Here is a 20,664-nt window from a genome sequence, read left to right on the forward strand (position 1 = left end):
CAGAGGTGCCAATCTCTCTTGAAGAGAATTTCATAACAATACTAAGTAGGGTCTTCTATCTGAAAATTACTGAGATTTACCATTTAGCAAGAAGGCTTTGAACAGCAGATTTTCAAGAAAGCTTCACCTAAACTGGACAAGCAGAGGTGCAGGGATATTAAAGAGGAGGCAGACATGGTACTATCCATGCCCTCAGCACATTCAGTTCAGGGCCTCCCTGTATCAACTGTGATTCCTCTGCACTTATTCTCAGTTTCCCTTTCCTGAACTTGCCCAGTCTGCTCTTGACCACACCTAAAGTCTCAGCAAACCACATCCTTTGGCAAGGGTATTACTCTAGACAACTCTCTGCTGTACAGAGAATCACCTCCTCTTATTCTGCATCTAACCCTTAAAAGTTTCACTTGATGACCCTCAGCTTCTTGCATTAAAAGAAACAAAACAGTCAGGATACAGTCACCTTCTCCACTCCATCTATGATTCTGAAGTTTATCTTCCTTCTCCAACATCTTTCAGAGACTGAAGGGTCCTGAATTGTTAAACTGGAATCTACTTCAGATCTTTGATCAACCCTTCTGTTGTTCTGTGAAATGTTTAGAGTTTCACTATATTAATTTCTGAAGTTAGATAGACTTTCTGTAACCCCATGAAAATTAGCTTGTACAGCTTAAATAGCTTGAAAATTAGTTTATACCCCAAACTTGTTTCTCTAAATACCTCTATCCTCACCAAGCAGAGCCCATGTGCTTCAGAAGAGCTTTAGCACATTGAAGCCACGAGCACAAAGGTTCTCTCCTCACTAAGCACACTCCAATCTCAGTCCCAGAGTGAAAGCAGACTCCATATGCACCATCCATTTGAATGAACATCCTTCTGGCAAAGGTCAGAGACACTCACAGGGATCATCTCTGCAACTACAGCTCTGGGGTGCTGTGAGTCCAGATTTTACCATTTAAATTGCTTGTACATCCCATCAGCTTCTGCATGGAAGCAAGGAAGGAATTCAGGGCATAACAGGGTTTGCTGTGTGAGGGAAATGGAGAGTGCTGGAGAAATGAGACTACTGACTATGGGAAATAACACAGATCACACTGACAGCCCAAGGAAGCAAGAAGGAAACAGTTACAGCTGACAAGGAAATGAGCAAGAAAATGGACAAAGGGGTGATAAGAGATATCATGTAACAAACACCTGTCTAGAAGCCACTGGAAATGGATAGAAGGAAACTGCACATCAGACAAAGAGGTGTAAACCTCAACTAAGTGAACCTTGAAACAATGATAAAAACTGATGAGCAGCTTAGAATTAGTCAATAGAATGGGAATATGAGCATTCAACAGCATAAAAAACCCCAAGAGGCTGGCAAAGAAAGCTGGAAATAAAAACCAACAACAAACAAACCAAAAAACAACCAAATGGAAGAGGTGGTAGTTGGAAGAAATGAGAGAAAATGCTGTATTCACTCCACACTGACACAGAAGATTCCAGACTATTACCACTGTCTGTGAATATCCTGTATCTGTGCAGCCCCTGACAAAGCAGGCATCCCATGCTGCAGTGAGTACTGCCCTCAGCCCTGAAGCATGGCCTGACAGACTCCCAGCCACGGGGTGCTTCTGTCTGTCCGTCTGTCTGCCATCTCCCTGAGGACAGGACACTTGTCCAGGCATCAGAGCTGACCTGCCAGTGCTCAGCTTGCTGCTCACCAGTGCAGGACTTGCAAGCAGCAGGGCAGACCCAGGTGGAGACATGCAGCTCATGGGGATGAGACAAAAGCTGCCTAAGCACATCTGAGAGGCTGAGAGTGGAACTCCAGAAACCTGGAGCCCCTCCTCAGGCTGGGCAGGAGACATTTCATGGTTTCTGTTGTTGGACCTTCCTACAGAACAGATTAAATCATGGAGCAAAGCTCTGTGCAACTTAAAGGCCCAGCCATGAATGTCACAGATTATGGCGTCAAATCCCACAAGTCCTACATGAGAGCATTAAACACATTATGGCCACAATGGCAATTGTTCAGCCTAAGCAAAAGGCAGGATTTTGGCTGCCTGTGAACCCCTTCTTTGGCCCCATTTGTGTGACACGCCTTCTGTGCTCTGAGAAAGACACAGACCATCTGGAGAAAACTCAAACCAGCAAGAAGGATCTGAGCTCAAGAAAACATCATCTACAAAGAAAGTAGGAACAAATTTGGGATTTCTGTTACGAGGTAAAGCATGCTGGGGAAATAAATGAGAGACTTTTGCACAAAGCTGTCCTCCATTATCCTTGGCAGATGGTATGAGTAGCAATGGAATAAACCCAGGATGAGGAGAACGTGTGTTAGATGTGAGCAAAGTGGTTCCAACAGTAAAAACAAAGAATAGACTGGAAGGGACTGTTTAGGGAAGATATAGAGCTTTTATTACTGGAAGATTTAAGAGCAGTTTATGAAAGCTTGTGGCAGGAATGACAGCTGTAGATAACTGCCTTGGAAAAGGAGGTGAATTAGATGAGTTCCAAAGGTCCCTTCCTGCCCTATAAATCCAAGGAAAAGTTGCTTTAACAATGATTCGTCACAGAATTCTTCTTGGAGACCATTTCCCTAATAATGCATGAACAAACAGGATAGAAAACCAGTAAATATTTAACTTTTTTTCTCATTTTTCAGTGTGTGGTCTTAGTCTTCAGTTGTGCCCTGCTAGCCAAATCAGTAATTCCACTCTGGGTTACACTGGTCATTAATATAATGCTGAAGTAGTACTTCAGTTTGGAAGACAAAGGAATGCTATGTCCTCTTTCCAGATGTAAATCACTGGCTTCAGAGCGAGATCCCATAAATGTTTACATGGATCTAGAGCTGGAAATGTAAAGGCAAAACTCTGCAATGGCTTCAAATGCCCTGTGTCATGCATAAGATCCATTCTCTGCAGAAACTCTCCTTGGAGAAAAACATTCCCATAAAACTACAAATTGTATCACAGGACTTGTTCATAAAAAGAAATAATCAGTTTCAAAATTAATCTTAATACTGGTATCTCCTCAAAACATGTGCTTGACTTTACAACTTCAACAATATTTTAAACATATTTTAGTATTACATCTTTTATCTAACTTCCTCCTGCCTAGAGATCTAGCTTTTCCTTCCATCACTGCAGTATTATTCTATCCAGAATAATTCTATTCTATCTGTCTACTCTCTGCCTCTCCACAATTTCTTCCTCCACTCAGTGTTGCTCTGTTACAAATTTTGTAATGTGCTTTAAGATTATTTTTAAAAAAGGAAGAAAGATGAAGTTCACTGCTACTTTTTCACTATTTTCTTTGTTCACACAATCTACAGATGTTCACCAACCGCTTCTTTTTGATGGAATAAAGCACCCAAGCCCTCCATCTCCACACTCCAGATTTCATTCAGCAGCAGCAGCAACAAAATAACAGGGAATGGCGCAATTGGTCTGGAATGAAAATTACGTGCTTTGTCCAATTACAAGTGAAGCAAGAAAGCAGGAAGGTGTTTTGCCAGTTCTTTGGGGGTTTTTTGTAGTTTTAGCAACAATCTCACAAGAGCAGATATTTAAGCAGGCCAAAGCACCAAAATCAAAAAGAGCTGTGTGAAAACCTCAGCTTCTACTTTTTAAGAATGTTCTGTCTTCATGATTATGGCAAAAGGACCAAAAACATGCAATTAATGCGATTCACATTCTCCGAGAGCAGACAGAAAGTAAAATGAATCAAAAGGTGTTTTGTTCTTCTATGAAATTGTGTTTCTAGGCCATTCTCCTTAGCTTTTAATGCCAGGGGTTGCCAATGTGGGAACCAGAGGAGGAAGGTGGAAGCGGGCTCTGCTCTGAGTCGCAGCCGGCTCCTGGCTCCCTGCCTTCCCCAAGGGCTGCACTTCCCCTGCTCTCTGCAGGCAGCACAAACCAAGGCAGCAGATTCCTTTGCAAGAAGCTGGATTCCACTCAGCCATAAGTCCTGGCCTGACAGAAGCTTCTCACAAGGCTTACAAAAAGAAAAAAGGGAACAACCAAAGGAAAAGGCTCCAAAACCCATGATGCTCGTGATATATAGGAGCTGGCAGTGTTACTCCTGCCACTGCCAGGCTTGGGAGTTTATCTCTGCTTGATGTTATTGCCCCTCCCCACATGTGGTCAATAATTCACTCACTCCTTTCAAGCACACGCCTCAGCCCTTTCAGCCTCCCCACCCCACTATGGCCCAGATTCTCTTTATTTTAATGGGGTTTTAACACATTGCTTTCTGAGCACTAATCCTGAAGCTGTTATTTAATTCCCTGCCCAATTCCACTCGCTGTCAGTATTCTCTTGGTTTCCCATATCCCACCTCAGGGAGGTTCCAAAATTTACCAGCTCTCTCGCCTTTCTCTTGAATGTTTTTATTTAGCTGCAGTCTCGGGAAGGATCCAGAGAGAAACACCACACAAGCCAAGTTCTGGCTAATCTCTCAGCTACTGAAATCCCCATCCTAGCTTTGATATGTCCTACTATGTTAAAATCACTGGTTTTTAGTAGTAAATTATTTAATTTTTTTCATGGAAAAGACTTTATTTTATGCCCTGTGTCCTGTACTTCTCTAATTCCTTTATCTTCACTACCAAAGACAGAAACACAGAATTTTCTTATACTGAACTCTGAAAAAGCAATGCAAAAGTAGCTCCACCTACACCTTTATCTACTTCTTGTGGAAGCTTGGATTCTTTTCTGTCTTCTAGGCAATTTCTGCTCTGTCTGTTATGATACACTCTCATAATGCTCCTATGTCTTACATACCTAAAGCTATTTTTAAATATACCAACTCTTCCATTTTATTAGAAAGTGGAAGTTACTTAAGTTATAAAACAGAAAAGCTTACCAAGGAAGAGATGAAGCTGATGAGTATGAATTATTTGGAAATCAGCTTTAAAACTACTTCCCCAAGTAACAGCTTTAAGGCACTGTGGAGTCACTCTTTATCCTAAACCTTGATACATTTCCTCCAGTCATTACATAAGCATTAGCAGAGTCTGTTATTTCACACACTGTATTTTCTCCTAAGAAAACAGAGTCAAGCACCCAGAACTCAGTCCTCCAGCCTCTGTATGGCACAATGTCAGTGACAGAGCATGGCACAAATGATTGATCAAACATCACAGATCAGATTTTTTCACGAAACACTTCCACAGAAACCCTGACATCTGGGGTTTTTCCACCGTTCTGAGGACTTCAATGACTTCTACAACTAACCCCCATTCTGCATCCAAGTTTGAAATCAAAATTACCTGGGGTCAGAGAAACCCTCTGATTCCCAATTAACAGTTTCGTACCTCCTCAATACATTTCCTTCCAAAATGTCAGAGTCTGATCACTATTATTTTAATTAAAAATTAATAGTACTCAGCCTTCTAATACTTTGATCAGTCTAAGCAATGAGCACATAACAGTCATTCCATCCTGACTGATCAAAGTCAACACTTTCAGTTGGAAGGAAGAATAAGTTGAGGGCAAATAAGGGCTGGCTCAGAACCAGGCCAAAGTTTTTCCAGGCGACTGTTGTCCAGCTTTTAAGAAACAAGTCTATGGAAAGTGGTGTAATCAAATATTCATGACAACAGCAAAAAAAGTAACCTTGAGAAGAACAGAGAGTGGATGAAACAGCACTAAATTTTTCTGCAAATTATCCAAAACAGGGTCAAATAATGAAGAAAAACAGCTGCTCAGTTCAAGCTGCTCTATGTATTTAGTGCAATTTAATCTCAGCCTTGGAAAATTCCATCAAGAACAGAAATTTTTATGTATTTCACTCAGGTATATGCACAAGAACTATTTAACTGAATTTTCTGTAAGAAGGAAAGTAGCTCTTGAAATCTAAGAAGTTTGTGAGCATGTAAAACATGAAAATTATATATGCATCAAGTAGATTAAGTAATTTTTTGTGCATGGAAAATATGCTCTGTGTTGGATTAGGAGGAAGAGAAATGATGACGACAATTCTCTCCAAGTCTGTCAAAATATAATTACACCTGTAACTGTCTGGTAGCTGGTAAGAGCACCTTCTGCAGCAGGAGAGACCTGCAACTGGGTTAGAAGCTCTTATCAGAGCTTCACCAGAGAAGCTCTGCTGGAATTGTGTGACACCATTTAACAGTGATCACAGGCAGTGCGCTCTGGTTTCCCTCATGTAACATAATTAATACTTTCACTGCTTTTAGGTTAATTTGTATTAATAAAAATATTCAAAAATACAAATGTTATTTTCTCTGTTATAAATTCCAAAACAAGGAAGAACACAGGAGACATGGCAAGAGATTTAGTTTACTTTGTTCCTGAAAATACACTAACACAAGATGCAACATCAAAAAACAACTTTCTATAAATTTGCTAATACACCATTTCCTACACAGCAGGAAAGCTTCAGTAATCACATTTTATCTCCTATCACTTATGCCTCCTTTCATTTACCCAGCTGTAACTCAAGGCTTTCCCAGAGCCCTGTGAGGACAGCACTCACGGAACGCGCTTCTCACCTTGATCTCCCCGAACGCCAATTAAAGCACAGCCCCGAACTTCAAAGCAGGGACAGCGAGTCCCAGCCCTGTGCCCTGAGCACTCTGCACCCAGAGCCCCAGCCCTGCCCCTGACTCAGCAGCCACCTCCTCCTGGCTCTCTCACCCACCTGGTTTTGGCTTCCACACCCACGGAGGCGGTGGAGCTCGCGGACTCCTCGGACACGGAGTGCTGAAGGACTGGTGTTAGCTGCTTGGTGCTCTCCACTTCTGCCTGGGCATCCTCCTCTGCAGACTGCTCTTTGACTTCTGGGGAAAAAAAAAAAAACCAAAAAAATTATTTATTACTTTATCTGCATCTGGAAGCTTTTCCTTGCACAGAAAACACTCATTTTATTTATAGGTTAACCCATGTAAATATCTTTTGCCACACAACAAAATTAGCAGAATGGGAAATTATCACACCTAACTAAAACATGAAACTGGATGCTAACAACATTATTTCCATAACACAAAGCACCACTGTGAACTAAAGCTGTTCAATAGCAACAAGGAATGGGGCAAGGGGAGAGCTGTTCAGTGACAAATTTCATACAAGGCTGGAGTTTTAGGCATTTCCATTCTCCCCACATCTCTCATGCACCTGCTGCGTCAGCCCTGAGCAAACATCACAGTGAGCATGCTACTCTGGGGTATATTAAACGTTTTTTCCCCTCCTATTAACTTTAACTTTGTTCAATTCCCTGCAAATTCATTCCTGGTTACACTAACTATGCTGGCACAGGGTTGAGGATGTAAAGGAATGAAGGATCTGGTTTATGCCAGCTTAAACTTCATTCTGAACTGAAGGAAAATAACCAATTTCTTAGCATACTTTTACATTACCTGAGCTGTTAGACAGAATAATATATACATCTATATAAATATAAAAATATATAATCTAGCTGACAACGCTAGATTTGACTAGAAAGTTTGGTTTTACTCTGAAACATGAAATGTGAAGTTGCCACTGTCTGTGCAACTTTAAATCCTCTTCCCAATCATTTCCCCCTTTGCTTGGAATGAGTCAGGGATTTACCAGAAGGACATGGAAAAGTGCTGCTCCAAGTACACCAGAATGCACAGAACAAAGTTCAAGGCTGTATAGCAACAGAATTTGGTGTTTCTGCACTCCTCTGTACTTTGATTTTGAAACCTAAGCAACATAAAAATCACAAGACTCTGACAGATGTGCTTTGATATATCCAGCTAGAGATACATGAGCCTCACGCTGCCTGTGTCCATGGCTTCTAGATCTGTCTCATGGCAGTACCATTTTGGTCCCCTTCAAAATTCCCAGTGAACATGGGCTTGAGCTCACAGGTCAGTACATACAGCTCTTGCAAAGAAGTCCAGTTAGAGTAAAGCAGCAGATTATTTAGAAAACTTCAGCAGAAGATATATTCACATTTTTTTAAAAATTAACATACATGTCAAAATATAATTAAATATTGCAAAGGATAAATGACAAGTGGAGAAATGAAAGGGTAGAAGAATCTGCCACATGGGTGGGCACGCATAAAAACCTGCTACAAGCTTTAATCTTATAAATAAAACCAAGAAAAGAGAGGAAAATTCTCAGAACATAAAACTGTGCAGCTTGGTCTGAAATACTGAAATCATACGCCTGCTACAGCACATGGAAAATGGGAAATCTGTCTTGTTTCATGCACAGACATTGGAAGGAAGATTTTTCTTTAACCTAAAGTGAACTCATTTAGGAAGACAATGTGTAACATTTAAAACCCTCAGTGAACACCTCAAACCACAGTGACGAGAAACGCAATATAAAGGAAAAAAAATAATTCCTGGTTATGACTGAGTGTTCCAAGTATTTATCTGAGCGGGTGTAAATTGAAACTGCATCTCCTACTTCAGTTAAACAACTCAGTAACATACATCTGAAATGTTTTTTGGGCACCTGAAACATCCAAAAGTGACTACCTGTCCAAAATCCCAATGGATTGTGTTAAATCCTTTTCACCAACCTATTCTGAACAAACACGCTGGATCTTGATTTTACACTAAATAAATATCCCCATGGGAATGCATCCCTTGTAATAGTAAATGTCTCTGTACGGAAAAGAAAACAAAATAAACCCAAACCCCACACCCTCAGTTTCTGGCACATCTGAACAAACATCCCTGGATGTTTCCTGGATGAAGATTCCCGAAGCAGGCAGCGTCCAGCAGAGCCATTCAGAACGGTCTGCGGTGCATTTCCAAGAATGTCGGATCCAAAGGATAATCTTGTGCCAGTAACCCCCAAATTTCTAAATGCAACCTCAATGAAGAGAGCAAAACATAAACACCTAGAAGACAGGCGGACGCCGAAGCCCTCAGAACAAACCCCACAGCACAGCCCGGGCCAGCCACGCCTGAGGCGCTCCAGGAAGACCACCGGAAACCCTGGCCCTGCTCTGATCCATCCTGGCCACTTTCTTTAACCTAGTTAAACTTTGCAAAAGGAACTCTGGCTTGATTGTGTGCCTGCTGAAACTTTCAATCAAGGAAAGGAAAAAAGCCATTTACTCTGTGCCAGCTTTCAGCTCATTTCCATTACTGGGCACCCAGCACTCAGGGAAGGCCAAGTTCAGGGGCGCTCTCAGCCACTCCCAGGAACTCTGGGCTGTGTGAGAAGACACAGATTGTTTCACTACACATGACAACTATATGAGCTTACATCCTTATGGTGCATTTCCCCTGCTGTTTGCTTCTCCAGAGAAGGAGGGACCCAAATTATACTAAATGAGACAAACAACATCTCAGTTGCTGTCTCTGCAATAAAGCAAACTGTGCCTCAATATGCCGTTGGAAGACTGAAAACACGGTGCTCACTAAACAGAATGAAAATTTTGTGTGTTACTTATGAAAAAAAAAACTTTGTGAAAGTTTTCCTGCAGAAGATGAAGGAAGAACAGGAGCGCTTCATGCATTTCATGAGTCAAATTCCTAGGATCTCAGCAGTGGCCTGGCAAGGAGACATCTCAGGTACAACTCAGAGATGTTCTTGGAAGCAGCTGGCACAGTATGTTTAATGAACATCATCAGATTTGGTTATGGCATTCTACTTTGAAGCTACTGGGAATGAAAAATCCATGGATGATTAATAAATGGGAAGCTCATTTGCAGATTCATATGTAATGCTTTATTTTGCATCCTCTTTTCATGATTGTTTCTGGCACCACAAAGGTCTTGCCTATGTATAGTGAGTTAGTGGGGAGACAGATTTTAAAAACCTAGTTGTACAATTCCCCAGAGTCTTTGAGTTATTTTTTAATGTCATTATCCTTTAGTGAAACTTTAGGAAAGTATTAGGAAACACTGCACTTAAAACTTTTTATTACTTGAATACAATTGCATTCATAGCTTTTTCTCACCTGGCTGCTGAGGACAGAAAACTTTACTTTTCTTATTAAAAGAAAACCCCCAGAAGTACAAGGACTAAAGTTCCTGTCCATATGGGTCATCAAAAGGCTTGAGACTTCCACATGCTATCCAACTTGAGCAACTCACAGAATCACATCTGGCAGAGGCTGGAATACAGCCCAGAGCCACCTTGTCCAAACCCCTGCTCAAGCAGGGCCAGCAAAGCCAGCTGCCCAGGTGGTTTTTGAGCATCTCCAAGGATGGAGATATGAAATATGAGGGAAAAAAAATCAAACTGCCTAACACTGACAGGGGACAGATATGCAGGGAAGTCACTGGGACTAGTAAGATTTACAGCACTTGTATTAAATTTGTCTTTTAATTAACATCTCCATCACATTTGCTTCAGTAACATGTATGCAGTGGTGAAAAGACAATCCTTATCTTTTACACGATTCAAGTTTTAATTTGGGTTTTTTCAAGGAGGAGAAAAACACTTCACAGAGGTTCAAAGATTTCTTATTATTTTTATTCCCCTTTATAGTGCAGAATGAAGAGAACACTCAAAGAAAATAACAAACAGCACATAGCACCCCCAGCTGATCATGTTGACTACCCACCTTCCTAATGGGAGCTGGTCTCCTTATTTACATGTCTTATGTAGAGATTTACAACATTCTGAGTAATAACTGTGCTGCTAATTTCCTGCTCTATCTCCAGAGCCCTTGGAAACCTCTCTCCATGTGAGGCACACATGGGACATGCAGGCTCAGGAGGGCAGCCCTGGTTTTTGTGATCCCCCCCTGTGGCAGAGCTTGTGGAAAGCAGGAAACGGGATGGCTGGGATTTTATTACAGGATCACAGCTTTCTTGGGGATGTGATGAAGAAACATCAACTTAAGATCTAAAATGTTCTTTTTTTTTCTTTACAAACAATCCTTTTCCATTTTCTTGCAATCACAAGGCCCTATTCTACAAGCTAAACTGGTAAACATAAAGCAGAATAAGGAGATGTATGTGTGGGCTCTGCTGTGGCAATCAGGCAAAGGACAGACATCAGCATATCCAAAAATGTTTTCTTCTAAATACTTAGAAACTACCTGTCAAGTCAAAACCTAAAAATATTGTAGGAGTTCTACCAGAAAAAAAATCTTTAAAATATTATAATACTCATTATGAAGTGACACTTAAAAATAAAAAAAAAACCAAAATCCAAAGAGCTGTCATAAACATAAAACTAATATTCTACTATTAAATTAATATTTAGGTGCAGCAGGTTGACTATTTAACTACTGTCAGACCTACTGATTAGGCAGACAATGAAGCACATGTCATGAGCTTCCAAAACTTTCACTAAAAACAGAAAGTATTGCAGGCTGGAAAATACCAAGATTACCAAACACAGTAGGGAGAACCCAGGGCTCTCAACTGTTGCCCACCAAGATGTTCTGAGAGAGGGAATAAGGAGCTTTGAAGGCAGCCACAGCTATTTCTGCACAAGGAAGGGGCAGTGCTGTGTCAGGAAGCAGCCAATATGACCAGGTGCTTTACACAGCCCCACAGGGTCTGCAGGGCTACAAACACACCAAAATGCTCCAGGAGTCCTGACAGATAAAAACCAGGTCAGTGTAGCAACAATATCAAGAGAAACCTTAACAAGGGAATGCAAACTATGAATTTAAAATCCCTACCTGTCCTGGGTTTGGCTAGCATAGTCAATTTTCTTTAGTATTGGGTACGGCGCTGTGTTTTAGATTTAGGATGAGATTTAATTTTGGTAACACACTGATGTTTTAGCTGTTGCTAAAACATGTTTACTCTAAAGCAAGGACTCTTCAGTTTCCCATGCTCTGCCAGGAAAGAGATGCAAAACTGAGCCAGGGGAGGGCATGGCCAGGACAGCTGACCCCAACTGACCAGAGGGATACTCCAAACCACAGAACACTATGGCCAATAGATCACAGAATGGTTTGGGTTGGAAGGGACCTTAAAGATTATCCAATCCCAACCTCCTGCCATGGGCAGGGACAGCTTTCACTAGACCAGGTTGCTCAGAGCCCCATCCAATCCATCCTTGAACACTTAAGGAGATGGGGCAGGAAGAGCTTCCGTGGGCAACCTGTGCCAGGAGCTCATTCCTGTTCTAATCTCAGCCCTGGGGTTTTACCTTGATCCAGTTCTCCTCCCCATCCCAGTGGGGCAGGGAGTGAGGGGGCACCTGTGTGGCACTCAGCAGACAGCTGGGATACACCATGACATAAATCATAAACCATGGATTACCCAGTACTGTAATCAGCAAGTTTCACTTACTGTCCCAGTTTAGGAACAAAACAAGTTTCCACTATTCAGAGTTCATCATTCTGTTACTGCTCTGGACACAATTTGATAGCAGCATCACCTCTCCTGCCAGTGGCTGAGGAAGTCACATGCACAGATCTCTAAGGTGCAGAAATCTTCTACAATAATCTAAAAGAGGGTAGTTTTAGATTACCATTAGAAAAAATTGCTCTTGTGGAGGTGGTGAGACTGGCACAGGCTGCCCAGAGAAGCTGGGGATGCCCCATCCTTGGAAGTGCTCAAGGTCAGGTTGGATGGGGCTTTGAGAAATGTGGTCTGTGGGTCCCTGTCCATGGCAGGAGGGTTGGAACTGAATGATCTTTAAGATCCTTTCCAATCCAAACTATTCTATAATTCTCTGATTTACTTACTGCAACAGGCGTTAGACAGAGACAAGGAAAATACCTGCAGTTATTCTTGTTCTGTACATTCCACTGTATATTTTGATACCTCTCATTCATATAAGCTCTTAACTGTTAAATACATTTCATACAGAAAATAAATGCAAATTTTGTATTAGTTATAAAATAAATCCAAGATTCTCAAAGTGGGACCATTTAAACTGTAATTTTGATCACCTAAAAAAACATGAAACCAGATTATAGATAACCATAACATGGAATCTCCATGATTGAGGAGTTTCCTAAGCTAGAAGTGGTATTCAACAGCACTCATCTGATTATTTTTCTACTTATTTGTTTAGGTCTTCTTGAAATCCATGTCAAGTTGCTCATGCCCAAAGCATCCAGGAACAATGAATTCTGTAATTGCAGCAGATGCTGAGTGCAAATGCACCTGCCCCTGCACTCCATGAACACCACCTGATGTCCCCTAATTTCTGTGCTGCACAACAACATGAGTCATTGTGCCCTGTCCATTTTCTCCACACCACTCATCATTTTTTGGACCCTATTACATTCCTCCTCAGTGAAATCACTTCAGACTGAAGGTTTTACCTTAACTGATCCCCATACAGAAGCTATTACTTACTTCTTGTCATACTTGTTGGCCTTTCCTGTACTTTCCCAATTACAGCTCATCCTTTTGGAGAAGGCAAAGCAGAACTGCACGTGGCATTTAACATGCCAAGGGTTTATAAAGCAACAGTAAAAAGAGAAAAAAACCTCCTTGCTGATGCTTCATTCCGCTTATCCCTTTGCCAGTAATTCCTAGAATTTCCTTCTCTCTTTGACTTATGAAAGCCTCTGCAATTCTCAGAAGAACTGAAGCACCACTTCCTCAGGTAGCAAAAGCTATCTGAGAATGATTTTTGTTTATATAAATGCAGGATGGTAATTTTGCCCTGCATGTTCTTTTACATGAACTACTAGTGAATTAAGATTCATTCAATGGGTACCTCTTTTATTATCATAAATAAGTTCATTTTACCCACTATGTTCTTCCCCTTTGAACATGACCTAGAAAAGGGCTACCAGGGTAGGTACTTGTGGGACTCCAACATCAGCCTGGTTTATACTGTGATTTTAATTAATCATCAGTGAATTTCTCTTCTATTTCTTTTACCAAACTGAAGAGTCAGTCTCAATACAGCATTACTGTAATAAAAATTAAGACAGGTCTACAGAATTAATAAGTGGTTCCCGCTCATGGCAGAAGGGATGGAACAAGATGATCTTTGAGGTCCCTACCAACCCAGACCATTCTGGGTTTTTATGAGCTAAAACATTTTTGATTTTATGAAATAAACATACACAGAGCAGACCCTCTTTCCAGTGAGGAGAAGAGCATGTAGCACATGCAACTATTTCAGTGTATTTGACTGGTAATGGCCATGCAGATCTTCCATCACATCACTCGTGACACAGCAGCAGAGCCAAACATCAAGGTAATGGAGAAGTGGAAAATTCTAGGTCTTGGAAAACTTTCAAAACCTGTTGGATTATGTTTAATAAAGAATAGTTTGATACCAGAACTGCAAAACCACTACTGAATAAATAAGCAAAACCAAAAAGAAGTTGCATTTCAGAAATAACCTCCAGAATGAAAAACTCAGTGAGGTTAAAATTGATTTGGAATTAACAGATTCCCCCAGCTTTCAAAACACCTGAGACAGAGGTATCAGTCAGAAGGCAAAAAAAATCAGATTTTTCTAAATGGCCCATTTTAAGTGTGCATGATGATAAATGGTATTATTGAGTAAGCCTGTAATGGTTTAAATGCAAATATCAAGTAACCTCGTCTTTTGTTTGCTTTCCTCATTACAAACAAATTACCAGAATATAAAGCAAAAATAATAAGATGCTTATAATAATTACAACAACATGCTTCACTTCTGCTAATTTTTCCAGTGGCTGAGCAGGTAAGAGTCAGCAGCATGAGAAAGAAGAAATTACTCCTTTTCTAATGAGCACACAGAATATTAGTTGCCTTAAAAATATTTAAGTGCATTTCTAAGCACGTATTTGCCACAAATTGTACAGTCAAGTTTAATGCACAAGAAAGCCCTCAGTGGTGTTAATTCTTCCCTTCATTAATTTGAGAAGGAATGGGTGGTAATGATGAGGCCAAAGTATCTGCCTGGATTTAAAACTGGATTTTGGTATTAAAACACATTGCCAAGAGCTTTTGCCATCGATTCACCCAGACCAGGACTTGCTCTCAGGTGTGTTTTACTTTGCTTCAATGAGAGGCTCATCTCAGCATGGTTCATATAACTGCAAAAGGATGCCTGTATTTCCTTTAATAAGCAGAATAATGCAGAATTTTTTTTTTCTCCAGGAAAGGGCTTTTCAGGCTGCTTCCAAATTGATGAGATTCTGAATTAGCCCAAAAATCCCTGGCAACTCCTGCATGAATAACTTTCCTCCACTGAGAAGTGTTTGTTTCTGGTTCTTCAGGGCTTTGCCCAGAGACAAATGAGTTTGGTCAGAGGAAGCTCCTTCTTCAGGAAGTTAATGTGGAGTCCAACAACAAATGAACTGGCCAGACAACGTCACTGGGTCTGATAAAAATGTTACTAACAACAATAATGTAGATAAGGAACTGTTGGTTGATAAAATCACCCAGGTTCTTTTATGTATTATCAGAGGCTTCTGAACACTATGGGGAGTTAAGGGTCTGGTAGAAAGCATTGCTGTAAGAGCTTGTTGACATGGTATGGATAGTTAACAAAATAAATATCTAACCCAAGAGATTCAGCAGTTCAAATAAACTTATTTTATTGCATTTATCCCAGATCTGAATCTCAACACTTTTATGGCGGGACATAGACAGGAAGAATTACAGACCCTAGAATGAGTTGGGTTATTTCACAAGTGTTCTCCAAAAAAAAAAGGGAATAATCAGATAATTAACACAGAGAATTCAGTTTCAACTTAAATGCAGAGCCAAGAAAATATCAAGTACAGAAACTTGCTGAAACTAACAGAAGATGGGGAAAAGAAACAGAAGCCAAGTCTTCATTAGTAGCAAAAGGGCTACCAAACCTACAGAAAGCATATCAGGAGCTTCTTGGTGTATTATTCTTTCTTTGGATTAGCACTTTTATATTTGCATATATCCCTGTGCACAAAGCCCCGTGCTTTCCAGAATTTTCTGGTTTGCATATTCTTGGCCATGAGAAACTCACTCATCGGAAGAAAACTGTTCTTACAGAGAGGAGCAGCACAAGAGGATCCAGAGGGGAACCCGGCATTTTGCAGCAAACAGGATTTTACTGATAACCAGAAAGTGGAAGGTGCTGACAGCTGGAAGGTTTTGACAGGACCAGAGGCACCAGGCACAAACAAAAACACAGGAGGCTCCCTCTGAACATCAGGAAATTCTTTTTTATTGTGAGGGTGCCTGAACACTGGCCCAGGCTGTGCAGGGCAGGTTGTGGAGCCTCAACCCTTGGAGATAAAAGCTGTCTGGACACGGTCCTGGACAGGCAGCTCTGGGTGACCCTGCTGGAGCAGGGCTGTGAGCAGAGGATCCCCAGAGGTCCCAGCCATCCTTAACCATGCTATGATGCTGTGGTGCCAAAAGGATGGGAAGAATGGGCAACCACAACATCAGCTGGACAGAGAAACATCAGTGCAACATCACTGGGGGAACCACAGTGCAGAAAAACGAAGGAGCAGACAGCTGGAAAGACAAATACAAAGCTGAAGAGCAGAACAGACATGAAGTGAGGAGCCAAAGGATCAGCAAGAGAGACAGGGCTGGTGGGTAAATGAAAGGAGTCTGTCCTGAGGTTTACAAGAAGCTGAAAATCTATTGATTCAGTAGAAGCAGTTGTCAACACCCTTTTTTCAGGAAAAAAAGTTTACTGAGCTCCAAACAGCTCTTTTTTTCCAAATTCCAGAATTTCCTTTCTCCAATTCCAAATCCCTCCTCCTCTCTTTCCGTCCTTAAGAATTCATCTACACCAAAGGGAACTTAGTACTTGGCAGAAAAGGACAGGGCTCAGGAACTGCTGCAGTTGGCAGGAGAAGCAGCCATACTGAACTGATCAGAGCAGCACACGGCTCACCCTGCTCTGCTTCCAACTCTGCCTCGCTTCACATGTGAGATCACAGAATTTTGGGAAGGGCAGTAACTTGTTTCCCGAACTGCAATTAAAATGACTGTGCCTCAGCATTGCAAAAGAGCCCCTTTGGGAAGAATTTTTGTCCTTTTTTTATTTAAACAAATATTTCTGTCAACATTACAAATGGAAATAATGTTTAGTACTTGCACACTCCTTGCTTTTTCTCCCCATAAAAGATTTGACAGCTGCCAAACATTTCTTTATCTTAGGTGGGATTATATGGGGTATTTCCTTTTTTCCCTCCCTGAGAGGGGAGTTCTTACTCCTTCTGCATTGCTCCCTTCCCTAAAAGCAGAGCTCATTATACTGAACACGACATTATAACATGGACTTCTCTCATTTTATGAAACTTAATTAAATAAAACAAAACAGAAACAACCTCAAAATCCCAAACTCACACAGTAACAGAATTTCTGATTATTCTCAATGTACGAATCAAACAATGGAAAGGAAGCTAGGAACACAGAGACTCAAAAAATGTCACAAATTACATGTCAAGATCCTTAGACATTTAATTTCAACTTCTGTAGTATTACTATAATGTGTTTTGGTTTGCCAACTACTGCAAAAATTTTCTGGGAAGACGACTCTTGGCAAGCAAAGAAAACAAAATCCTTTTCTTGTTGATTGAAGTAGAAATTAATAAACTAGTATAGAAATACCCTTCAATTTAATCAACACAGTTTTAAACAGAACCACAAACTGAGATTATTCCTTCTCCCACATGTCTGTACTAACTCAGGTAAGTGCTTAGAGTAAGTTTTACAGGCAGCAGCCTTTTCAGATAATATGATTAAACCTCTAGCAAGTCACATGGTGCCCTGCTTTTAAGACAACATAATTGTGATTCTGTCTCTATCAAACTGCTCAACATGATAATGCTCTTTCAAATCTATTTTTGTTCCCTGAAAAATGGGATTTCAGACATATGTATATTTACTAGGTATCTTTTCAGTGAGGAGCACAGTCTGTAAATCCATCCTGGGCTCAGCACTGAGGTGATGGTGCCTCACTTCCAGCAGCAGACCTGCCGGGGTCTTGGTCCACCAGGATTTCCATCACACTGCCCAGAAATGGGTATCAGCTACCTGTGAGACTCAGGATTATTCTGATGAAAGATAATGGACAGACTTATCTATATGCACTCTCAGAGCCTTAAAATAATTATGTATTCTTCTCTCTTCTGAATCAGAGACTGCTCTCAGGTTTCTGTTGAGGAACTTTGTTAAAAACAAAGTGAAAATAAAATACAGCTATCACTGAATTCCCTACACAGCGGTGTACCAGTTGTTAGATTTGAAATTGTTTTTCTTTTTTTAAAAATATTTAGAATTTATAAAACTTATCACTTTAAGGGGACACTTTTTGCCCCCTTCACTGACTTTCCTAAGAATGTTCCTACCACACAGGATAGGAAAAGCAATCATCCTCATCATCATCATCATCATGTAGTAATAATGATGTAATAACAGAATTAGAACCAGTCCTCCTTTACCCTGCACTGTTTTTCTACACACAAATACCTGCTCCAACTTTTTCACTTATGTATTAATTTATTAGTCCATTAACTAGTAATTACCTACTTGTAGAAGCTGCAGAAGATCATCCAAGTTCACTACCACCAGCAGTTTTATTTGCAGGGGCAGGAAAACAAAGGGTAGAATAAAACAATGAAACATCCCTGAATTAAGCTTTAATTTAGGCTCCTTCCACGTGCCACTAACACTTGAATTCAACACAAGCTGTGATTACACACTCCAGACACTCCCCAAAGCCTCAAGTCCCAAGCACCAAGACTTCCCAGCAGCATTCCACATCCAGCAAGGAGGCAGCAAGCCACCAGCACACACAAAGCCCATCCTCAGGAGAATTTCAGCCTCCTCCTCTGTGGCTTTCACCACAGCAGCCAAGCTCCTGCATGGCCCATGAAAAATGCTGCTGCAAAAATGGCTCTTTTCAGCTCCTTTATTTGTTGTCCCTATAAATGTGCACTAAGCACAGACCCTTGTCTTCATCTTTAAGGGCTTCACTACTTCACCTCCTCCACTCAGCAGCTTTGGGAGACCTGGACAGCTCCCTTACCTCAGCTGGCACTTCCATGCCACTCCTGCCCTGACCAACAGCTTCTGCTGTTTGTGTTTCCTTCCACAGCTCTCATTACACATACAGGGCCACCTTATTAAATTTATAAATCCTTAGGTCTCAATTTTCATTGAGCATTTTCAAGCCTTCTTTCTGTCAAACCAACAAACTTCTGCCAAGTGGCCACAACATCATCTTTCCTGATGGGTTTCATCCTTCTGCACTCAGTCCCTGGTTGAAAACAGGGAAATGGCTACAGGCACGTGCCTGGCAAGGAGATGACAACTCTTCACCATGGCCTTTATCTCATGTGCTGGCTCATCTGTTTGTCTCTTTAGGCTCCTGAACTGCCAGAACAGAAATCACAAACTGTTTCTACAGTACTCAGTCCAGAACAATGAGCTCCCTCTGGTAACTGAAGCATTTGGGTACCACCACAACAAATATTTACCAAAGCAAGAACAGAGATTTATCCTGTTTCCTAAGCAGCAGCAGGAAGCATTAGCATTTGGTTATCCCTTTGGTATATAGTCTGCTGTAGTTAGCTGAAGACACAGGTCAATAAGTAGTAGTGTATTTTGGCAGGTATTCCAAAAACAGCAGCTGCCACTTCAGAGCATTTATTTTTCTTAGATACAGCCTTGCAAAAGTAGGAAAAGAACCTCTACATATCTACACTACAGAGAGATTCCCATTACACTGTTTAAAACTAATAGCTTCAATAGCTTTAAATTAATATAGGTTTAAATATCAAGGTTTTTTCCTTTTAATTCTTCCCAAATGGCACATCTCGTACTACAAAATGGAAGAACTATTTCTTGTCTACCGAAGTTCTGCATAACTAAATGCATTTCTGAGAGAGAAGCAATACCCAGAGAGGATCAGCACTATATTCTCAGTACCTGTTTCCACAGTGTTTTCTGTTTCTGCTGCCTCCAAACCATCCATACTGTCTTCATCCTCCACTGCAGTTTTTCCTCTACTCCGAGGCCTGCAAACATAAGAAGGAAAAACTCTTTTTAGACTGAAAGCATTTGTAAAATTAGGATTTTAATCACTTCATTTAGAGGGATGAATGTCAGCACTTAATTATGCAACATTCAAGCTAACCCATTACTTCAGTCTTGTACAAACTGGAAACGTCCTCCCCTTTTTCCCCGTTCTAGGTTTGTCCTCAGCAAGGTACACTTGAATCAGCAGCTGGCCCTTTAATTTTATCAGATTCTTCTTACAAGAAAAACACAATAATGAACTTTTACTGACCAGACAACATACTAACTCAGCCAGATTTTGACACAAGCATCCAGTCTGCTCCATGTAAAATGTAATATAGAGAGGTAAAAGAAAACACTATCCAAAATCTGGGCAGCAGCTACTATAAAATAGAGACTGATCCACACAGAGCACCCTTGGAAGAAATTTCCATAGAATAATAATGATGCTAAAGCAATGAAACTGAAACACACATTATTTTCAGTGAAGCAATATTTTGACACATGAAGTAAAATGTTATGAGAGATGACTAGATGTCATCACATTAAAAAAGTCATCACGTGAGGACAGCCTGTCAAAACTAAAATACCTGGCAGATTTGTTTCAATTTCAACCAAGGTCTGACGGAAAGCAGACAGGTTTGTGCCACGAATTCCAGCCTTTTTCCCTGCCTGGCTCTTCAGTAACTATCATGGTGGGCTGTTGAGAAGCCCAGGCATCCAGATTCCCAGCTGTTCAGCAGCCCATTTGAAAGGGAGCCAAGAGCTTGGCAATACGCCTCCCAAATTTTCAGGCTACTTGGCAACTTGCCTGGCATGCTGATGGAAAG

General features: G+C 40.9%; 1 protein-coding gene across 7 annotated transcripts in view; it reads right to left on the reverse strand.

Annotated features, from left to right (window-relative positions):
• Positions 1-20,664, reverse strand: part of KMT2C (lysine methyltransferase 2C) — a 189,072-nt gene that overhangs the window by 122,636 nt on the left and 45,772 nt on the right. For all 7 annotated transcript variants that reach the window (XM_064703871.1, XM_064703875.1, XM_064703877.1 and 4 more), the window contains 2 exons: positions 19,745-19,833; positions 6,655-6,793 (listed from right to left, as the gene is read on the reverse strand). In XM_064703871.1, coding sequence (XP_064559941.1) covers positions 6,655-6,793; positions 19,745-19,833 — 228 coding nt within the window. The remainder of the gene's footprint in view (positions 1-6,654; positions 6,794-19,744; positions 19,834-20,664) is intronic.

This window comes from Zonotrichia leucophrys, chromosome 2 (genome assembly GCF_028769735.1).
Source record: "Zonotrichia leucophrys gambelii isolate GWCS_2022_RI chromosome 2, RI_Zleu_2.0, whole genome shotgun sequence".
Taxonomy (NCBI): Eukaryota; Metazoa; Chordata; class Aves; order Passeriformes; family Passerellidae; genus Zonotrichia; species Zonotrichia leucophrys.